This window comes from Nyctereutes procyonoides, unplaced genomic scaffold, assembly GCF_905146905.1.
Source record: "Nyctereutes procyonoides isolate TBG_1078 unplaced genomic scaffold, NYPRO_anot_genome, whole genome shotgun sequence".
In the NCBI taxonomy this organism is placed as follows: domain Eukaryota; kingdom Metazoa; phylum Chordata; class Mammalia; order Carnivora; family Canidae; genus Nyctereutes; species Nyctereutes procyonoides.
The window spans coordinates 64,637,876-64,655,213 of record NW_026575046.1 but is presented as its reverse complement, the minus strand read 5'-3'; the positions used below and the strand labels follow the sequence as shown (position 1 = coordinate 64,655,213).

Here is a 17,338-nt window from a genome sequence, read left to right as displayed (position 1 = left end):
CTATAATACGAATATTTTTAAGCTAACAAATTTTCAATGAACAGTATTCTCATAGAGACTTACATTTTATAAAACAAATTCCAAGCCTGATTTCCAATTTTATATATTTTCAGATTATGATTATCTACACATTTGATCATTAACATGTCCATACTTCATTAGGAAAAAGAAGAAAAGATATTTAGTTTTGCTTACTTGCCTCCTTTCCTCTTTTCTTCCTCCTCTCTCCTTCCCCCTCCTTCCCTCCCATCCTTCCTTGGACTTCTACACAAATACAGCATTATAGTATTGAAAGTTAAAATGGGGGCACCTGGGTGGCTCAGATGGTTAAACATCTGACTCAGGTTGTGAATTTGGGGTTGTGGGATTGAGCCCCCCCTTGTGCTCCATGCTCAGCTTGAGATTCTCTCTCCTGTCCCTTCTCCTGCCCCCCTCAAAAAATAAATCTTAAAAAAAAAAAGTTGAAAGAGCATACAATAGGAAAGTCATTGGATTACCAGTCTGAAGATTTTTGTCCATTCCCTGCTAGCTATGCAACTTCCTGTGAAAATTATTATTAGACCTCATGAAAGAGAGTAACCACTGCCTATATTATTTTTTTCCCTCTGTAGTGACTAGATCAGTAACTAATACAAAAACATATGTTAATCTTATCTCTAGGATTCAGACTCCTCATTTATAAATTTTGGCTGCCAAATTTACTCATGCTTTTATTGTGAGGATAACATATAAATAATAGATGAGATTTTGTTAACCATGGATAATTGATCACTACTTAAGGAGTTGTATTTTTGATAGGGGACCAAGCTTTCAGGAGCAATATTGTTATTGATCTAGTAGAAACATTATAACTCAGTTCCAGTCATGGAGTCAGGAGACATGGATGGACTCTATCACTTCACTGTGACATTCCAGACAAGCTACTGCCTTCTAGAGTGTAGCTTCCTCTTTTGGTAACTTTGGAGAGTGTAAAGCCATATTGCAAATGTGAGCTACAACTTCAGTGCAAAGAAGACCTTGTTGACATGGATGACTTCTAGAACTCAAAGTGTTCTTGCTTTTGTCTGTTCCCATTAAATCAGCACACATTTATTGAAGTGTGCAAGATGCTCTACTAGGTGCTATATCCTGTTTTACTTTATCAGCTCTTCTCTAATCCAATCTGCTACCCTTATTTGAATTTTTCATTGACTGCATTTCTGTGATAACTGTACTAAAGGATATCCTTGAAAAAAGTTTAAATACATGACTAATTCTGACTATGGCTTATTTTTGTTTAGGTGAGGGTTGACCTTATGCTGTATGTAACAAAATGTCTCATTTAAGGCCAATAAGGTTTTAAAACAAAAGTTTTCTTTCTTGTGTTTTTTGTTTTTATTCTTTTGACAGCTGAGATCAGCAGATTTTTTATTAGATTCTCAAAACATAATTTTTAGATTTCTGGAAACACATGCTACTCACAGAAAAGGGTATTGAATCAAAGAATTTAATATTTTACCCTTTAAATCATTGTTCTTAACTTCATGCCCTCTAAAACATGATATTGAGGTCCAAACAGCTATATCCTGTGTCTTTTCCCAAAAGGAATAAATTAAAGTTGGTATGCTAAGGGAAAGGTTTATGGAAGCTAATAGTTTTAGGATAATTGTATTTTTATTTATACTTTTGTATTTGCAAATTTGAAATCCTGTGTATTTTTTTCCTTAGGTGTTAAACAGGAGGAATATCACCAATTAAAATGGCAAGACCACAGATAAATTATAGATAAGCATTTTGATAAGCATGATAATTAGATACATTTTGAACCTTTCTGCTAGTTTTTAACGTATTGCCTAAAATTTTGTTTTTATCTAATGAAGATTATTACTATTGTAACCTTATTTGTTGTATTTTGACTTCTAAGAATATAAAGGTATATTATATGTTGGCTTCAAAATTTTCAGGTTGCCTAAATATGAATTGACTTTCTAGGATTTGTAGATACCTCTTTCTTAAAAAGCAACTATCACTCTCCTTCAGTTGAACTGATGGTGGGATCCCTGTAGCAAATGAATCTGTCTTATTTTTATTATTGTCTAACAGACTTGGGAATAGTAATGTTCCATCTAAGGCAAACATTTAAAAAAATGTAACCCCTTTTTTTCAGACCTCTTAAGCCATGAAAATGCAGCAACACTGAATGATGTAAAGACACTTGTCCAGCAGCTGTATACTACACTGTGCATCGAGCAGCACCAGTTAAACAAGGAAAGGGAGCTTATTGAAAGATTAGAGGATCTCAAAGAACAACTGGCTCCCCTGGAAAAGGTGCCAATTCAAATCACAGACCTTCCTCTTCAACAGTAATTTTCTAAAGCATATATGTTTGCTTTCTCCCCCCTCGATCATTTTTGGTAATTGAGTTGTGTCAAATTGATCCTTTAGTTTTGGGAGCTAAATTATAAAAAAATTTTAGTCAAAGCTAAGAAAAAAACTTTAAAAGGAATAGTTTTGAGTCTTCATAATGGCATATAATTTTGAGCTCTAAATGTCTCCCCTTAACCAGATTTACCATCTTTGCAACAAAAATTGAAAAAATTACTGACTGAGAAAAGTGGTGGGTGTAGTGAATAATGATTTTGGCCAGGGATCAATATTATATGGAATATTATGCAGCTGTTAAAAATGATTATATAGCCCTAATACAAGAATATGCATGTTATTTTATGAAAAGTAAATTATAAAACAGTGTGCACATTAGTGTATACTATGATATGATTTTTAAATTTATTTATTTATGATAGTCACACACAGAGAGAGAGAGAGAGAGGCAGAGACACAGGCAGAGGGAGAAGCAGGCTCCATGCACCGGGAGCCCGATGTGGGATTCGATCCCAGGTCTCCAGGATGGTGCCCTGGGCCAAAGGCAGGCGCCAAACCGCTGCGCCACCCAGGGATCCCTATGATATGATTTTTAAATGTGTTGTGCATATAGCTATGCATATTTATGTATATGTATATGTAAACCACAGGAAAAACGTCAAAAGGAATATATTCCAAAATGGTAATAGAGTGGTAGGATGATGATTTATTTTTCTTTTTTACATTTTTCTAGATGTTTTATAGTAAGTGTGTCATTCTTATTTTTTAATGATGCAGATATTTTCATTTTCAGAAATTAGACTATCAGAGATTACGAAAGGGAACAAATACTCTTAATATTGTGCTTTTTCTCATTTCCTTAAAAATAATGAACATGTATCTCAAGGTTGTTCTCATTAAATTTAAGACCATTAGAAATGTGATAAATTAAACTTGAACTGTTACAAAGGAGAATGAGATTTAAATTTGATATTTTCAGAATATAAGGAAAGCATTTTTTAATGTACCAGCTATAACAAAATAATTATCATCCTTTATTGAATACTTATTCTGTGCCAGGAATTGTGCAAGTATTTTATCTGTGTTCCATTATTTAGTCCTCAGAACAACTCTGTAATGACACTGATGATGATATACAGATTGGGGCCTGGGCACAGGCATTCTGAATACAGAGTCCATGCTCTGACTCACTGTGCTGTTCTGCCCCTAGCAGACCTCTTGAGTAAAGAATGATAGATTAAATCTTGTATACTACAGTAAGAGAACACTGGCATGTTTTCATATCTCACCCTCAAAGAAGATTATTGTGTAGTTGGATGAAGAGTTGTTGACTCTAACTTATTCCCATAGTTTCACTATATTTTTATCTACTTCTAGGGTGAAACATAAAACATAAGTATCCTAAGAAAATTGTTACTCCTATAAAATACTCAGTAAAAACTACAGATGCTATCTAGAAAGACAATCTGCATTTACTAGAATAGAGGCTAATATGTCTTGATTATGAGCCCTATTTCTTCAGAGAATGTAGAACAGTTTAAATTTATAATTTGTTCTATGTTAAAATGCCTTATGGTTGATTGATCATGTGTGCCCCGTAGGTACGAATTGAGATTAGCAGAAAAGCTGAGAAGAGGACCACTTTGGTGCTATGGGGTGGACTTGCCTACATGGCCACACAGTTTGGCATTTTGGCCCGGCTTACCTGGTGGGAATATTCCTGGGACATCATGGAGCCAGTCACCTACTTTATCACTTACGGAAGTGCCATGGCGATGTATGCATATTTTGTAATGACACGCCAGGTAAGAATTCCTCTTCTAGTAACTTTTTATGAGATGCTAATGAAGTTTTGGTTGTCAAAGTAGTTCTCTTTTCTTTTATATTCTTTCTAAGGCCAGTTCCCTTTAAGTACTCACTCTTTTATCCTACACACACACACACACACACACACACACGCATGCACACATGTACCTGCATGATAATTGTGTATTAGCCCCTATTCTAGGTGCTAAAGATAGGGAGGTAAATCATGGCTACTGACTTCATGAACCTCACAGATTATAAAATGAGCCATATAAACCATTAAATTCAGGAAAAAATTCACACTAAGTTATAGGATAAAAGGGCAAAGGAGAAGAATGATCAGCTACAGGATAGCTTATTCAGCCAGTTGGCCTGGCTTTTTGTGTACTATGTAGTTAATTTGAAAGTTGGATAGGGTAGTCTCAAGCTTTTTGTTTTTATTGAATTTTTGGAATGGAAAGTTGGTGATCAGATATTTAAACTCAACTCTATGCTATCTCTAAGTATCTTAAGAGTATAGGTAGGCTTCTTTGTTACTGTTTTTACTTCTTGGAAGATAGGTGAAAATTAGGTATCTAATCACTTTATGCGCCTGTCCTATTCTCTAGGAGGCAAGACTCACTTATTAAATATCAGTATCTAGAAATAATTTTTGTTGCCAGTGTTATTTTTATAATACCTTGAAAATCCCTGTGTCACTTTAGAAAGTATGAAGAACTTATTATTACTTATTTTTATCTGTGTGATACCAACACAGATCCAACCTCCCTTGATAAAAAAACATTTGCGATGAATGATGATACATGAGAAACCTTTTCTCTATTCTTAGGTATCAAAAGAAAGTTGAGAATGGCTTCTCTTATATTTTTATATGGCTGCTATTGAACATAGGCATTTTGTGTCTGTTGTTGTTAGAACACTGGTCATAGGCCTATTTCTGGGTAAGAAAATGAAAGCTCAAGAATGTTATTTAACCTTTCTGGGCTTCCCAAATTTGTCTAGTAGAAAAGAGAGATGACAAACTGTTCATGTCCTGCCATCATTTGCCCAGAGTATCCAGCACCAAGTCCCATGTCTGGCTCATACTCATTACTCTGTGTAAACAGAATTAAACAACCAGATTAGTCATGTCTAATCACAGCTCTGGACTTGGCTTTGCTGTCTGTCTGTCTTTTTTTCTTTCCTTCTCTCTCTCCTCTCTTCCCTGTTCCTGTTCCTTATATACACACCCCTTTAATAGGTTCTTTTTATCTATTGATTGAAGTCCAAACTCCCTAGCCTGATATTCATAACTGGTTGCTCTCTGTCTTCTCCAAAGGTGTGTCAATTCCCACAGTGTACTTACCATGTGTTCTAAACAAATCAAATTATATTCTTAACTCCCCCAAATGCCCTGAGTTTTCTACCACTTCATTCCTTCTCATCATTCTGTCAGCTGGGAAAGTTCTCCCTGTTCATCTCTACCTGTTATATTTCAAGGTTTCTTAATGCTTATCTTTCATAAACCTTTGGCCAGTTCCCTACAGCCAACTTTGAATGGTCCTTCTGAATTCCTGTAGCACATTGTGCCTCTCATTTCACGTATCCTATGCTATCTTGCATTATATTTATTCACATATAATTTCTTCACCCCTCTACTAGACTTAATGTCTTATGAGGTGAGGCATTCAGTTTTTTCTATTTCTGTTTCCCTTAGTTACTATTAATACATTACCTGTCATCATCAATCATGAATAATTCAGTATTTACTTCTGCTTCTTGTATGGCATACTGGGCAATCAGACCAATCCTCCCATTAGGAAAAGTTAGAATAGTTAGACAAAACATAAAATACATCTGCCATAGGCACTAGAGAGCTTATAAGATAGCAAAAATTACCATGCAAGGACCTGAAGAAAAGGAAGGTGAACTTGATGTTGGGTGTGCTTATTCCCCTGGGGATTTATGCTGACGAAACAGGGTAATAAGACTGAGAAACCAAGAAGCTGAGCCATACCTGATAGTCTAGAAGAACCCAAACCATAGAGTTGGCTTTGCTTTGGAACCTCTAATGGCTACTATTGTAGAATAAGGATGAACCTGTTGTAGGTTCTCTCTGAACCGTAGCCCATATTCGTTCGTCTAAGTCCTTCAAATTAGACTAAGATATTCCTAGAAGAGTGGTAATCCCAAAGTGGTAGTGCTCATAGATTCCAGGCAGAAGCAAACAGAAGTCATCCCTGGAAGGAGAAGAAAAGGAAAAAAAAAAAAAGATTGGAAAGAAAGAAAACTGACGTTATTCAAAGATTTTGTACCTAAAAAAATACAAAGCCATGTACATATAATTGGTTAGAATCTGTGAGTTTCATAAGGTTACTAGATACTAGGTCAACATACATAAATCGATTGCATATCTGTATACCAGCAACAAACAATTATAAAATGAGAATTTAAAAGACGCAACTTAAAATGACTTTTAAATAATCTATAAGTAAATCATTTAAAATATATCTAAAAGTAAATCGTACAGGACCTCTGTGTTGAAAAACATAAAATTTAAGGAAACTTCATAAGTAGAATAAGCATGTTCATAGACTGGAAAAGTAAATATTAAAATATGTCAGTTATATCCAAATTGATCTGTTTCAGTGCAATCCCAGTCAAAATTCCAACAATTTTGGAGATGGGGGAGGGGAAAAGATTTGAATAAGCTGCTTCTAGAATTTCTATGAAAATGTAAAAGCCAGTAAACCCTTGAGGAAAACTAAGTAAGAGGATTTGCTCTACAAGACATGGACGACTATAGCTTTATTTATAATGCTACAGTAATTAAGAAAATGACACAAAGGCAAATAGTCCAATGGAATAGATGAGAGAATGTGGAAACAGATCTGGTATAAATGAACTTTTGATTTTAAAAAGATAGTGCTGCAAGGAAAGGAGAATCTTCTTCTATGAATGGTGCTAGGACAATTGAATATCCATATTAAAAAAAAAGTAAAACGATCCCATCTTTGCACATCCGTAATTAACAAAAATTAATTCCAGTTGGATTATAGATCAAAATATGAAAGGTAGGGGATCCCTGGGTGGCTCAGCAGTTTGGCGCCTGCCTTTGGCCCAGGGCGCGATCCTGGAGTCCCAGGATCGAGTCCCGCGTGGGGCTCCCTGCATGGAGCCTGCTTCTCCCTCCTCCTGTGTCTCTGCCTCTCTCTCTCTCTCTCTCTCTCTCTCTCTCTCTCTGTCTGTCTATCATGAATAAGTAAATAAATCTTTAAAAAAATAAATAAATATGAAAGGTAATAAAGCTTCTAGGAGAGGGGCTCCTGGCTGGGTCAGTAGGTAGAGCATGCAACTCTTGATCTCAAGGTTGTAAGTTCAAGCCCCACATTGAGTGTGGAGAATACTTAAAAATAAAATCTCTTTTAAAAATAAAATTTAAAAAAAAAGAAAATAAGAATGATAAATTCTACTATATTAAAATTAAGAACTTCTAGGGGCACCTGGGTGGCTCAGTCAGTTAAATGTCTGCCTTTGGCTCAGGCCATGATCTCTGAGTCCTGGGATCAAGACTCACATCAGGCTTCCTGCTCAGCAGGGAGTCTGCTTCTCCCCCTCTCTGTCCGCCCCCACCCCACTGCTTGTTTCTCTCTCTCTCTCTCTCTCTCTCTCTCTCTCTCTCTCATAAATAAATAGACTCTTTAAAAAAAATTAAGAACTTCTGTTTATTAAAGAACACCATTAAAAGAGCTGACAGGCTGGGAGGAGATATTTGTAGTACATATATCCAACAGAGGATCCATAACCAGAGTATATTAACAAAGCCTGTAAATCAGTAAGAAAAAGAGACAACCCAATAGAAAAAGATGACAAGAGATTTGAATAAGCACAACTAAACAAGGAAATTCAAATGGCCAGTAATATATGAAACAAAAAGGCCTCAGCCTTATGAGTGATCAAGAAAATTCTATATATCTCCAAGAGAAATGAAAACATGTTCACAGAAAAACTTGTACAAGTATATTCATAACAGCATTATTCATAACAGTCAAATTGGAACAACCCAAATGTCTATCAGTTTATTAATGGATAAATAAAATGTTGTATATCCATTCAATGAAATATTACTTTGCAACAAAAAGAAATGAAGTACCAATATATACTGCAAATGGATGAACCTTGAAAGAAGGCAACCATGAAGGGCTGCATGTTATATGATTCCATTTATATGAAATGTCCAGAATAGACAAATCCATAGAGACATAAAGTAGATTAATAGTTCCCTGGAATTGGAGATGTTGAGGGAGGTGGGAAGTGACTATTAGAGTACAGGATTTTTGGGGGGGAAAATGAAGATTTTCTAGAATTGATTGTACTGATGGTTATGCAACTTCCTGAATACACTAAAAACCATTGAACATTGTGCTTTAAATAGGTGAATTGTGTGGTATGTGATTTATATCTTAGTAAAGCTGTTTTTGAAAAGTGAGGTGGTACTTCTGCACACACACCAGAATGGCTAAAAAATTTTTTAACTGGCAATACTAAGTATTGGCAAGGACATGGAATGATGGCAGCTCTCATAGACTGCTGATGGGAGTATAACTGGTACCACCATTTTGGAAACCTGTTTGATGTCACTTCTTAATTTGAACACAGGCATACCTTATGATGATCTAGTATCTCCACTTATAGGTATACATCCAACAGAAGAGATAAGCCCCAAAATGTTTTTGGCAGTATTATTTATAATAGCAGAGCCTGAAACAACCCAAAAATCTATCATTAGTAAAATGGATAAATAAATTGTGATGTAGTCATACATCAATTTAACATAGCAATGGAAATGGACTCAAAAGTATGAATATCACAAACATTGAGCAGAGGTACAATACTTACTGTCTGACTCCATTTTTATAAAATTAAAAAAAAAAACAGATAAAATTAAGCCATAGAGTGCAAGGGGATGCATGCTTAGTTGGAAAGTTGTAAAGAATGCAAGAAAATAGTTACCATAAAAGGCAAGATAGTGATGAGTTTTGGGAGGAAGGAAAGATTAATAATTGGGAAGAGGCAGGAAGATGCCTACCTGGTTGTTGGCAATATTAGATTTTCTTTATCTGATGATGATTAACTTGTTTGTTATAAGATGATTCATTGTGATGTGTATTTTTGTTGTGTGTACTCTTACATGTATGTTTCACAATAAAAAAATAAATACTTAATACAGCACACATATCTGTATATATTTTATATGTGTGCAAGTGTATTGAACCTAATCAACAGTTAGTAAGTGTTCATTTTGTAAAGATAGTGTTCTAAGAACTAGTAATTTAATTTCTCCTTTATTTTTGTAGGAATATGTTTATCCAGAAGCCAGAGACAGACAATACTTATTATTTTTCCATAAAGGAGCCAAAAAGTCACGTTTTGACCTAGAGAAATATAATCAGCTCAAGGATGCAATTGCTCAGGTAAGTTTTCCCCAAAAATAAAAATAAATTCCAGCTCCATTTTATATGGTATGATATTATAATAATAATTCTTTTTATTATACTATTATTACTATTATCCATAACTATAGTGCTTTGATGGATAAACTCTGAAAAAGATCCCACCCATCTCTTCCTATATTAATTATTCCTCAGTTAATAAAAATGTCTATTTTAGCATGGACACCTCGTTGTAAAGTTTTAGAACACAAGCAGGTGAAAAGGTGATGGGTCTCACATAGCATATTGAAATTTGTGGAGCTTTTTTTACCTTTTTTCTTTATGTTTCTCTAAAGTGGTCTATTTTAATTTTTCTCTCTTTTTAAAAATCTTTTTTATAACAATTTCCAAAGATGTGACACCTAATATGTGTGGTAGCAATGGGGCAAAAATAAAATCCAGGTAAGAGAGACCACTGGAAATGTTTGCCAGACACAAGTCACAGTTTATTGAATAGAAGATGCTATTTTTAAAAAGACTGATGTATTTCATTTTTCATAATAGTTACGTCTTTCAAATTTCTGTGTTGCTTCCTTTTGATACCTTTGATTTTGGTGTATAAGTCTTCATTCCTCTTCTCTGTAGTCTAACAGAGAATCTCTAAATCAGAGATTTTTTAAAAGTCTCTAGAAGCTCTTCCATCCTCTGTAATATTTGGTTGTTCTTCTCTGCCCCTTATTGGTGATGGGGTTGTACTTTGAATAGGCTTAGTCTGTCTTTCTGCCTTGGTCCAAGTGGACTTGTGTCTACTGTTGCTCTGTGTGATGGTTCTCAACTAGAGAGAATGCATCAGATTATCTCTGGAGCTGTTAACAATACAGATGCTTCAGCCCTGCCCTAAGCCTAATAATCCAGCTGCACAGGGGTGAGGTCCCAGCCCGAGTGAGTTTTGAAAGTGCCACTGTTGTCAGCACATCCCTGTTTTTAAAATCACTACACGAAAAACCTACCTACTGGAGAAACAACTAAAGTCTTGAGCAACATAAAGTAAAGCTCTGGATCAGGTTAAGGTCTGTGAAAGGACTTTTCTCTTGAGAAATGCCATCAGGGGATATCAGATGCTCTCCACATTCTTGAGCCTCTAAGTCCTGCCCTATGGACAGCACAGCCTCTTGTGGAGGTTCTGTTGACAGCTGAAACTGCCAGCACAGACTTCATTCTGGTCCCCATTTGCTGTCCTCTGCCTTTATTTTATTTTATTTTTTAAATATTTTATTTATTTACTCATGAGAGACATAGAGAGGCAGAGACACAGGCAGAGGGAGAAGCAGGCTCCATGCAGGGAGCCCGACGTGGGACTCGGTCCCGGGTCTTCAGGATCATGCCCTGGGCCAAAGGCAGACGCTCAACCGCTGAGCCACCCGGGCTGCCCTGTCCTCTGCCTTTAAAGCCTGTTGTTTCTGAGGCACTCTTACTTTGAGAATAATTGAGATGATTTCTGTGATTCACAGTGATGCAGAAAAGACAATTTCCTTTTCTCAAGAGAAGTAATATCATTGAAAGCTTGACTAGCCAGTTTTTCTCACCTTTGTTTCTATTTTAGGCAGAAATGGACCTTAAGAGACTGAGAGACCCATTACAAGTACATCTGCCCCTTCGACAAATTGGTGAAAAAGATTGATCTGCAAAGAGCCTCTGAATCCTGGCAGAAAGAACACCTGTTTAGAACTATTGCCTTTTTAATTAAAGCATTGCAGGTGGAAGCTGAGAGCCATGTCGGGGTAGAGGGTTTTTACCTTTAATTAAAAAACAATAACAAAAAGGATCTTAGGGAAGAAGGGAATGTTAAAATCTAAGGATCAGGCTTTGTGGAACATAAGCTCAAAGGGCTTAGTGAATATTGTCTTAATCAAGCATCTTAGTTTCTGGATGAAAATGATGCATTATATAGTTGAGAGATTCATAAGGAGAAAAGGATGCTGGGGTGTTCCTTTCTTGTATCTTCTTTGCAGGGTCAGCAAAACAGTAACACACCAGCACCCAACTCAGCTCTAATTTTTTTTTTAATTTAACTTTTCTTGTTTTTGACATAGGAGTAAATAAATATACCAGAAAAGCAAATCCTCAAGATATGTGGGTGGCAAACAAAGTCTGAGCCCATGTCATTAACATTTATCTTAAATTGGACCTAGTCTCTGCCAAGTTACCAGGAATCTCTCCTATTTGTGCCCCATTTCTGACCACCCACTCCTGTTGGTTACAGTAATTTTATCCATATGATAGTTGGAACCAACTTAAGACTGTTTGATAATTGACACTTTGGATTACCCCATAATACCTCTTAAATGTCTGTAATATTCCAGTGCTCTGGATCAGTATCTAGGAATCATTGGCAACACTGCATGAGGTTGTTTTGTTTTGTTTTTTACTAATTAATCTTTAAGAGGAGGCAAAACTTCCCTCCTTTATTTAACTGTCCTACTGAGATGTCCCCTCTCCCTCCATAACTCAAATCAGAGGAGGGTGTTCAGCTGTATTACCAAATCAGGAAGATGTTAAGGTTTACAAATTGGCTAAAAATCATGGCTCTCTAGCCATTTCAAACCAGAGTAATTTCACTGCTGTTGATCTGCTTGTGTGACAGCATTCCAGCTCCCCAGATGGCGCTGCCTTGTCTGGAGACTTTGTTAATCTTGAAGGACACACACTTCCACACTGTTTGTGAGCCACCCCCCGCCCCACCTCCACCACTTCAATAGTTGTAAATCAAGTGTGTGGATCTCAAAGGGTGCAATTTATCTTTATACAGGAATACATTTTTATGGCTTCTTTCAGCCTACCCTCTTCACCCTATTTTTTCTTATCTTAAATTGAGAGAAGGAAGAATTAATCTTATACTCTATCAAAATATTTTCTACCATATTTCCAGATGACATCTGCACTTGAAGAGTCAAAGGAATCTGTGTCTAATATCCTGTTTTTAACTACTGTGGGGGCAGGATGGAAAGGATGATGAGGCTTGCCACACAGCCGATTGGCTTTTTCTTTCACATGATTCACCCCTCCTCATTGTGGCAAGGAGGTTCTTTCTCATTTTCTTCCTCCTTTGGGATCATTGTGTATGAAAAGAAACACTTTCGATGACAACCCAGACTCCAGGTGCCTTGCAGAGGTTGAAGGCCAGCCAGGACCGCTGCTGCTGCTGCTGCTCCTGCCGCCACCCCTTCCACTGGCATGATGGAATGAAAGGATGCATGTCGCCCCTTCCTTCCAGTCCCCCAACCCCCCCCTGGTCGTTCAACCCCTTCCCTCATTTATTTTTGTTAAGTTATGTGAATTATTTTTAAGTCACTTATCCTGTTTGTGTGCAGCGTTTTTAAGAAGAAACAGCACAGTGTAATGTACAAGCAAATCCTTTCAGGGTGTGTGGGAGGCAAGGGAGGGAAGATGTGGAGAAAAGTCCTTTAAACAAATAGCAAAATATTGAACATGTGTAAAATCCTGTATCATTTATGAAATATGTATAAAAAGCAATGTACCTTCTGGAACAATAAATACTTATTCAGTTTTTGAATTAGAGCATCTTATTCTTTAAAGCAAAACCAAAAAAAAAAAAAAAGCCAACAACAGCAAGAAAATTTACTTTCCTGTGATTCTAGGTGGAAAACTGTTTACTTTTAAAATTAATTCTTATAGAAATACCATTTTGAAATTAAAGTTGGTTCCTAGAGCTTGTATTTTAAAAATAGGCATTTCATTAATGCTTCCTAAATCTAAGATGGTCAGTATTTTCCTAATTTTTCAGAGCCACCAGAGGTTAAGTGACTTCTACAGCTAAAATTAAGCCACTGGCAGTACTGAGACTTATATCCTGATTAATAGGGTATTTTTTCCATTATATCAGACCACCAGATTGCCTAATGTGGTCTCCTGGACTTCAGAATGTTGTTCAAGAATGAACCAAGAGAGACGCCTGGGTGGCTTGGGTCATGATCCTGGGGTCCTGGGATGGAGCCCTGGCATCGGGTTCCTTGCTCAGTGAGGAGCCTGTTTCTACCTCCCCCTCTACCCCCCAACTCATGCTGCTCTGTCTCTAGTACCCTCTCTCTCTCTTTCCTCAAATAAATAAAACATAAAAAGAATGAACCAAGATTAAATATTCATTGTTTTAAGAATTTTATCAAATTTGATCAAATCAAATAGTGATCACCAAACAGGAAAATATCACATGCTAACTAGTCCATTGGAGGCATATCAGAGAGCATACGTTAAATGTCTGACTATATTTAGTATGAGATATACTGAGAGTCTCCTGGCAGCTACAACAAACCAATACATCCCTGAGACAGAAGTAAAGTGTAAGAAGATAAGATTGAAAACGCTAAGCCACTGTTTGATTTCAAAGAATAATGTCTACATATTCAACAACACTGTTAGGCGTTAGTAAACTTTTCAGTGGAGATAGATAATGGAGAATTAAATCCATTAACGAATGTAGATAATGCAGGTTTGCTAAAGGATGATAGACCTTTGGAGCTGGAAAAGTAAAAAGGGTTCTCATGGTATGATTGCAGGAGCAGCAACCTGGTATCTCCTTGTTAAAAATGCAAGTTCTCTGATCCCTACTGAATCAGAAACTAAGCATGGGGCCAGCAATCTGTCCTAGTAAGTCCTGGTGATTTTGATGGGAACTGTTGGTCTAGTCAAACCAATGCCTTAAAGAGAAAGGAAACTGAAGCACAGGACATCTATATCACAACTCACAAGTGAATCCTATGACCAACAACGAAACCAAGTGATAGAGGATTGGTGAGTATGGTGAATATGGTAAAGGAAAGGAATAGAGCTCACGTCACATGTCCTGTTGCGTCTTGCTTATGGGCAGGAGAGTAGTGATGAGCACATAGTAGATGCTTACAAAAACAAAAATGAGCTCCTGAGTGGCTTAGTTAAGCGGCTGCCTTTAGCTCAGGTCATGATCCCAGGGTCCTGGGGTCAAGACCCACATTGGGCTCCCTGCTCAGCAGGTAGTGTGCTTCTCTTCCTCCCTCTGTGATCCCTCTTGCTCTTGCTCTCTCAGATAAATGAAATCTTAAAAAAAAAAAAAAAAAAGTTTCATTACTTGAGAGACAGGGAGAGGCAGAGGGAGAGAGAGTATCTCAAACAGACCCCACTGAGCACAGAGCCCCACATGGGGCTCAATCCCACAACCCCAAGATTGTGACCTGAGCCAAAATCAAGAGTCGGTCACTCAACTGACTGCGCCACCTAGATGCCCTACTTGTGATCTGTTTTTGTTTTCTTTTTTTTTTAAGATTTATTTATTTATTTATTTATTTATTTATTTATTTATTTATTTATTTATTTATGATAGACATAGAGAGAGAGAGAGAGGCAGAGACCCAGGAGGAGGGAGAAGCAGGCTCCATGCCAGGAGCCCGACGTGAGACTTGATCCCGGGATTCCAGGATCGCACCCTGGGCCAAAGGCAGGCGCTAAACCGCTGAGCCACCCAGGGATCCCCTGTAATCTGTTTTTATCACTGCCAAGGATCTTTAGTTAGTTGCTCTCTCAAGTAAGTACAAACTCCTTGTCTTCCAGAATGTACTACATAGTTACTCCCTTAGGACAAATGTATAGGTGAATTTTAATGAATTCTACTGAATATAAAATGACCTGCCTCGTAAATTTTCCTTTGCATATGTTTTATAAATGCATCATCCACTGAGCAATCCCTCTTTCTTGAAACTGTCCTCAGCTCCTATGACTCTACTCTTGGGTTTCCTTCTTTAAATTTCTGACTACTTCTTGGTCTCATTTGCAGTATCCTCCTCCTTTGCCCACATCTTTGATGTTGGGCTTCTCCAAGGTTTCATATTGGACCCCATTTTCCATGGATGATCTCACCCACTCCCCTCCTCCATTTATATGCGGGTAGTTCTCAAATTGTTAGGTAAGCTCAGATCTTTCCTGAATAGCAGACTGGTTTATCTATCTTCTAACTGACCTATGTCCCCCACTGTACATTAAATTCTTTCAGTGTCACCAGAGTATTTTTGTTTTTAATTTCTAATAGCACAGACTTTGGAAAAATAAAATATGAACAAGAATTAACATTATATGGGAAAAGGGGATGCCTGGGTGGCTCAGCAATTGAGCGTCTGCCTTCAGTTCAGGGTGTGATCCGGGAGCTCTGGGATGGTGTTCCACATCAGGCTCCCCACAGGGAGCCTGCTTTTCCCTCTGCCTGTGTCTCTGCCTCTCTCTCTATCTCATGAATGAATGAATGAATGAATGAATGAATGAATGAATGAATAAATCTTATATGGGATTTAAAAATAAAAAATATTTTAAAAATAAAAATATTTTATTTAAAATAAAAAATATTTTATTTATAAAATATTTATTCCCATAAATAAAAATTATATGGGAAAAGGGATGCCAAAAGACATCCCAGGAAGCAGTCAGACAAATACAGAATGTGAGACATTCTATAGGACAAATAACTGACTTTCTTCAACAAAGGATGTGGGGCTTGGGGGAGAAGGGGACCATTCTAGATTAAAAGAAGATATGAGACACAACCATATGCAATGTATGGTTTTTGTTTGAATCCTGACTCAAACTAGCAATGCAAAGAAATTTTTGAAACAACTGGGGAAATTTAAATATGAAATGGATATTAGATGGTACTAAATTTTCACAGTCGTAATAATATTATAGTTTTGTAAAAAAAAATCCATATGTTAGAAATTCATCTTGGTGTATAAATAAAATAAGACTGACAAAATATTAGTATCTGCAGCTGTGTGTTTATATGTACTTTATGCTTTTGTATACATTTGAAATTTTTCATCATTAAAGATTAAAAAGAGAGGGCAGGTCAACTAAAAAGGAAAAAATAGGAATAAGGAAAAAAAAAAGGTCCTGTCATCCTGGGAATGCTTGTTTACAGAACCAAAGGGCTATCTGGTAAAAGTCCTTGACTCTGGCAATCAATCCTGGCAGCAAATCTGGGTTTATCTCATGCACACGTCCTCTGTTTCTCTGTAACACTTACAAAGCATTCAGATAGTTTCTCTGGGACAGGAAATTGCAGGGTTTTGTTTTTTTCTGTTAAGAGCACTATTAACTGCAATGAAACAGTTCCTCAGTCCCAGAATCATCCATTGCCGTCATCACATTGCAACTTAATAAGCTAAAAATGGTCAGGTTGCCTGTGTTCTGCTAACATTAGTGATAAAGTAGCCAACTATAAATTTAGATCACCGGAAACCCCTTGCTAGAGCTTTCCACTCTAGATGATTGTAAACTCTGTACTTCCGGGAACCACTTTTACCTTAGTCACTGTAAAAAAACAGAGACAGCTTGGCACTTAGCCCCCAGTAAGCACTAATGTTTAATTGAACCAAAACCCTTAGAGAAAAGGGGCCACAATAATTTGAATGCCACTTAGCGTAGGAAAACATTGTGATAAGAGATTAAGAAGACCAGCTTATGAGCTACTTCCTAAAGCAATAAATATTCCTTCCCCAGTCACTAGAAATTTGGTTAGTAAGACAAGAAACACAGATGAGAGAAAGAGTAAGAATGACAGAAGGCCAAAGCATCAGGTCAAGGTAAGAGAAATTTGGGGTTCATTCAGATCCTTCCTTCATATAGTATTTACAAACAAACTTTTTGGGCACCTGAGTGGCTCAGTTGGCAAAGCATGCAACCCTTGATCTCAGGGTTGTAAGTTCAAGCCCCGTGTTGGGTGC

The 17,338-nt window shown here is 36.9% G+C and overlaps 1 protein-coding gene across 1 annotated transcript in view; it reads left to right on the top strand.

Annotated features, from left to right (window-relative positions):
* The window catches only part of MCU (mitochondrial calcium uniporter), a 195,121-nt gene extending 181,969 nt beyond the window's left edge, over positions 1-13,152 (top strand). Inside the window, 4 exon segments of the mRNA XM_055325882.1 lie at positions 2,147-2,307; positions 3,963-4,166; positions 9,504-9,620; positions 11,182-13,152. Coding sequence (XP_055181857.1) covers positions 2,147-2,307; positions 3,963-4,166; positions 9,504-9,620; positions 11,182-11,259 — 560 coding nt within the window. The 3' untranslated portion in view covers positions 11,260-13,152.
* Positions 13,153-17,338: the final 4,186 nt, after the last annotated feature.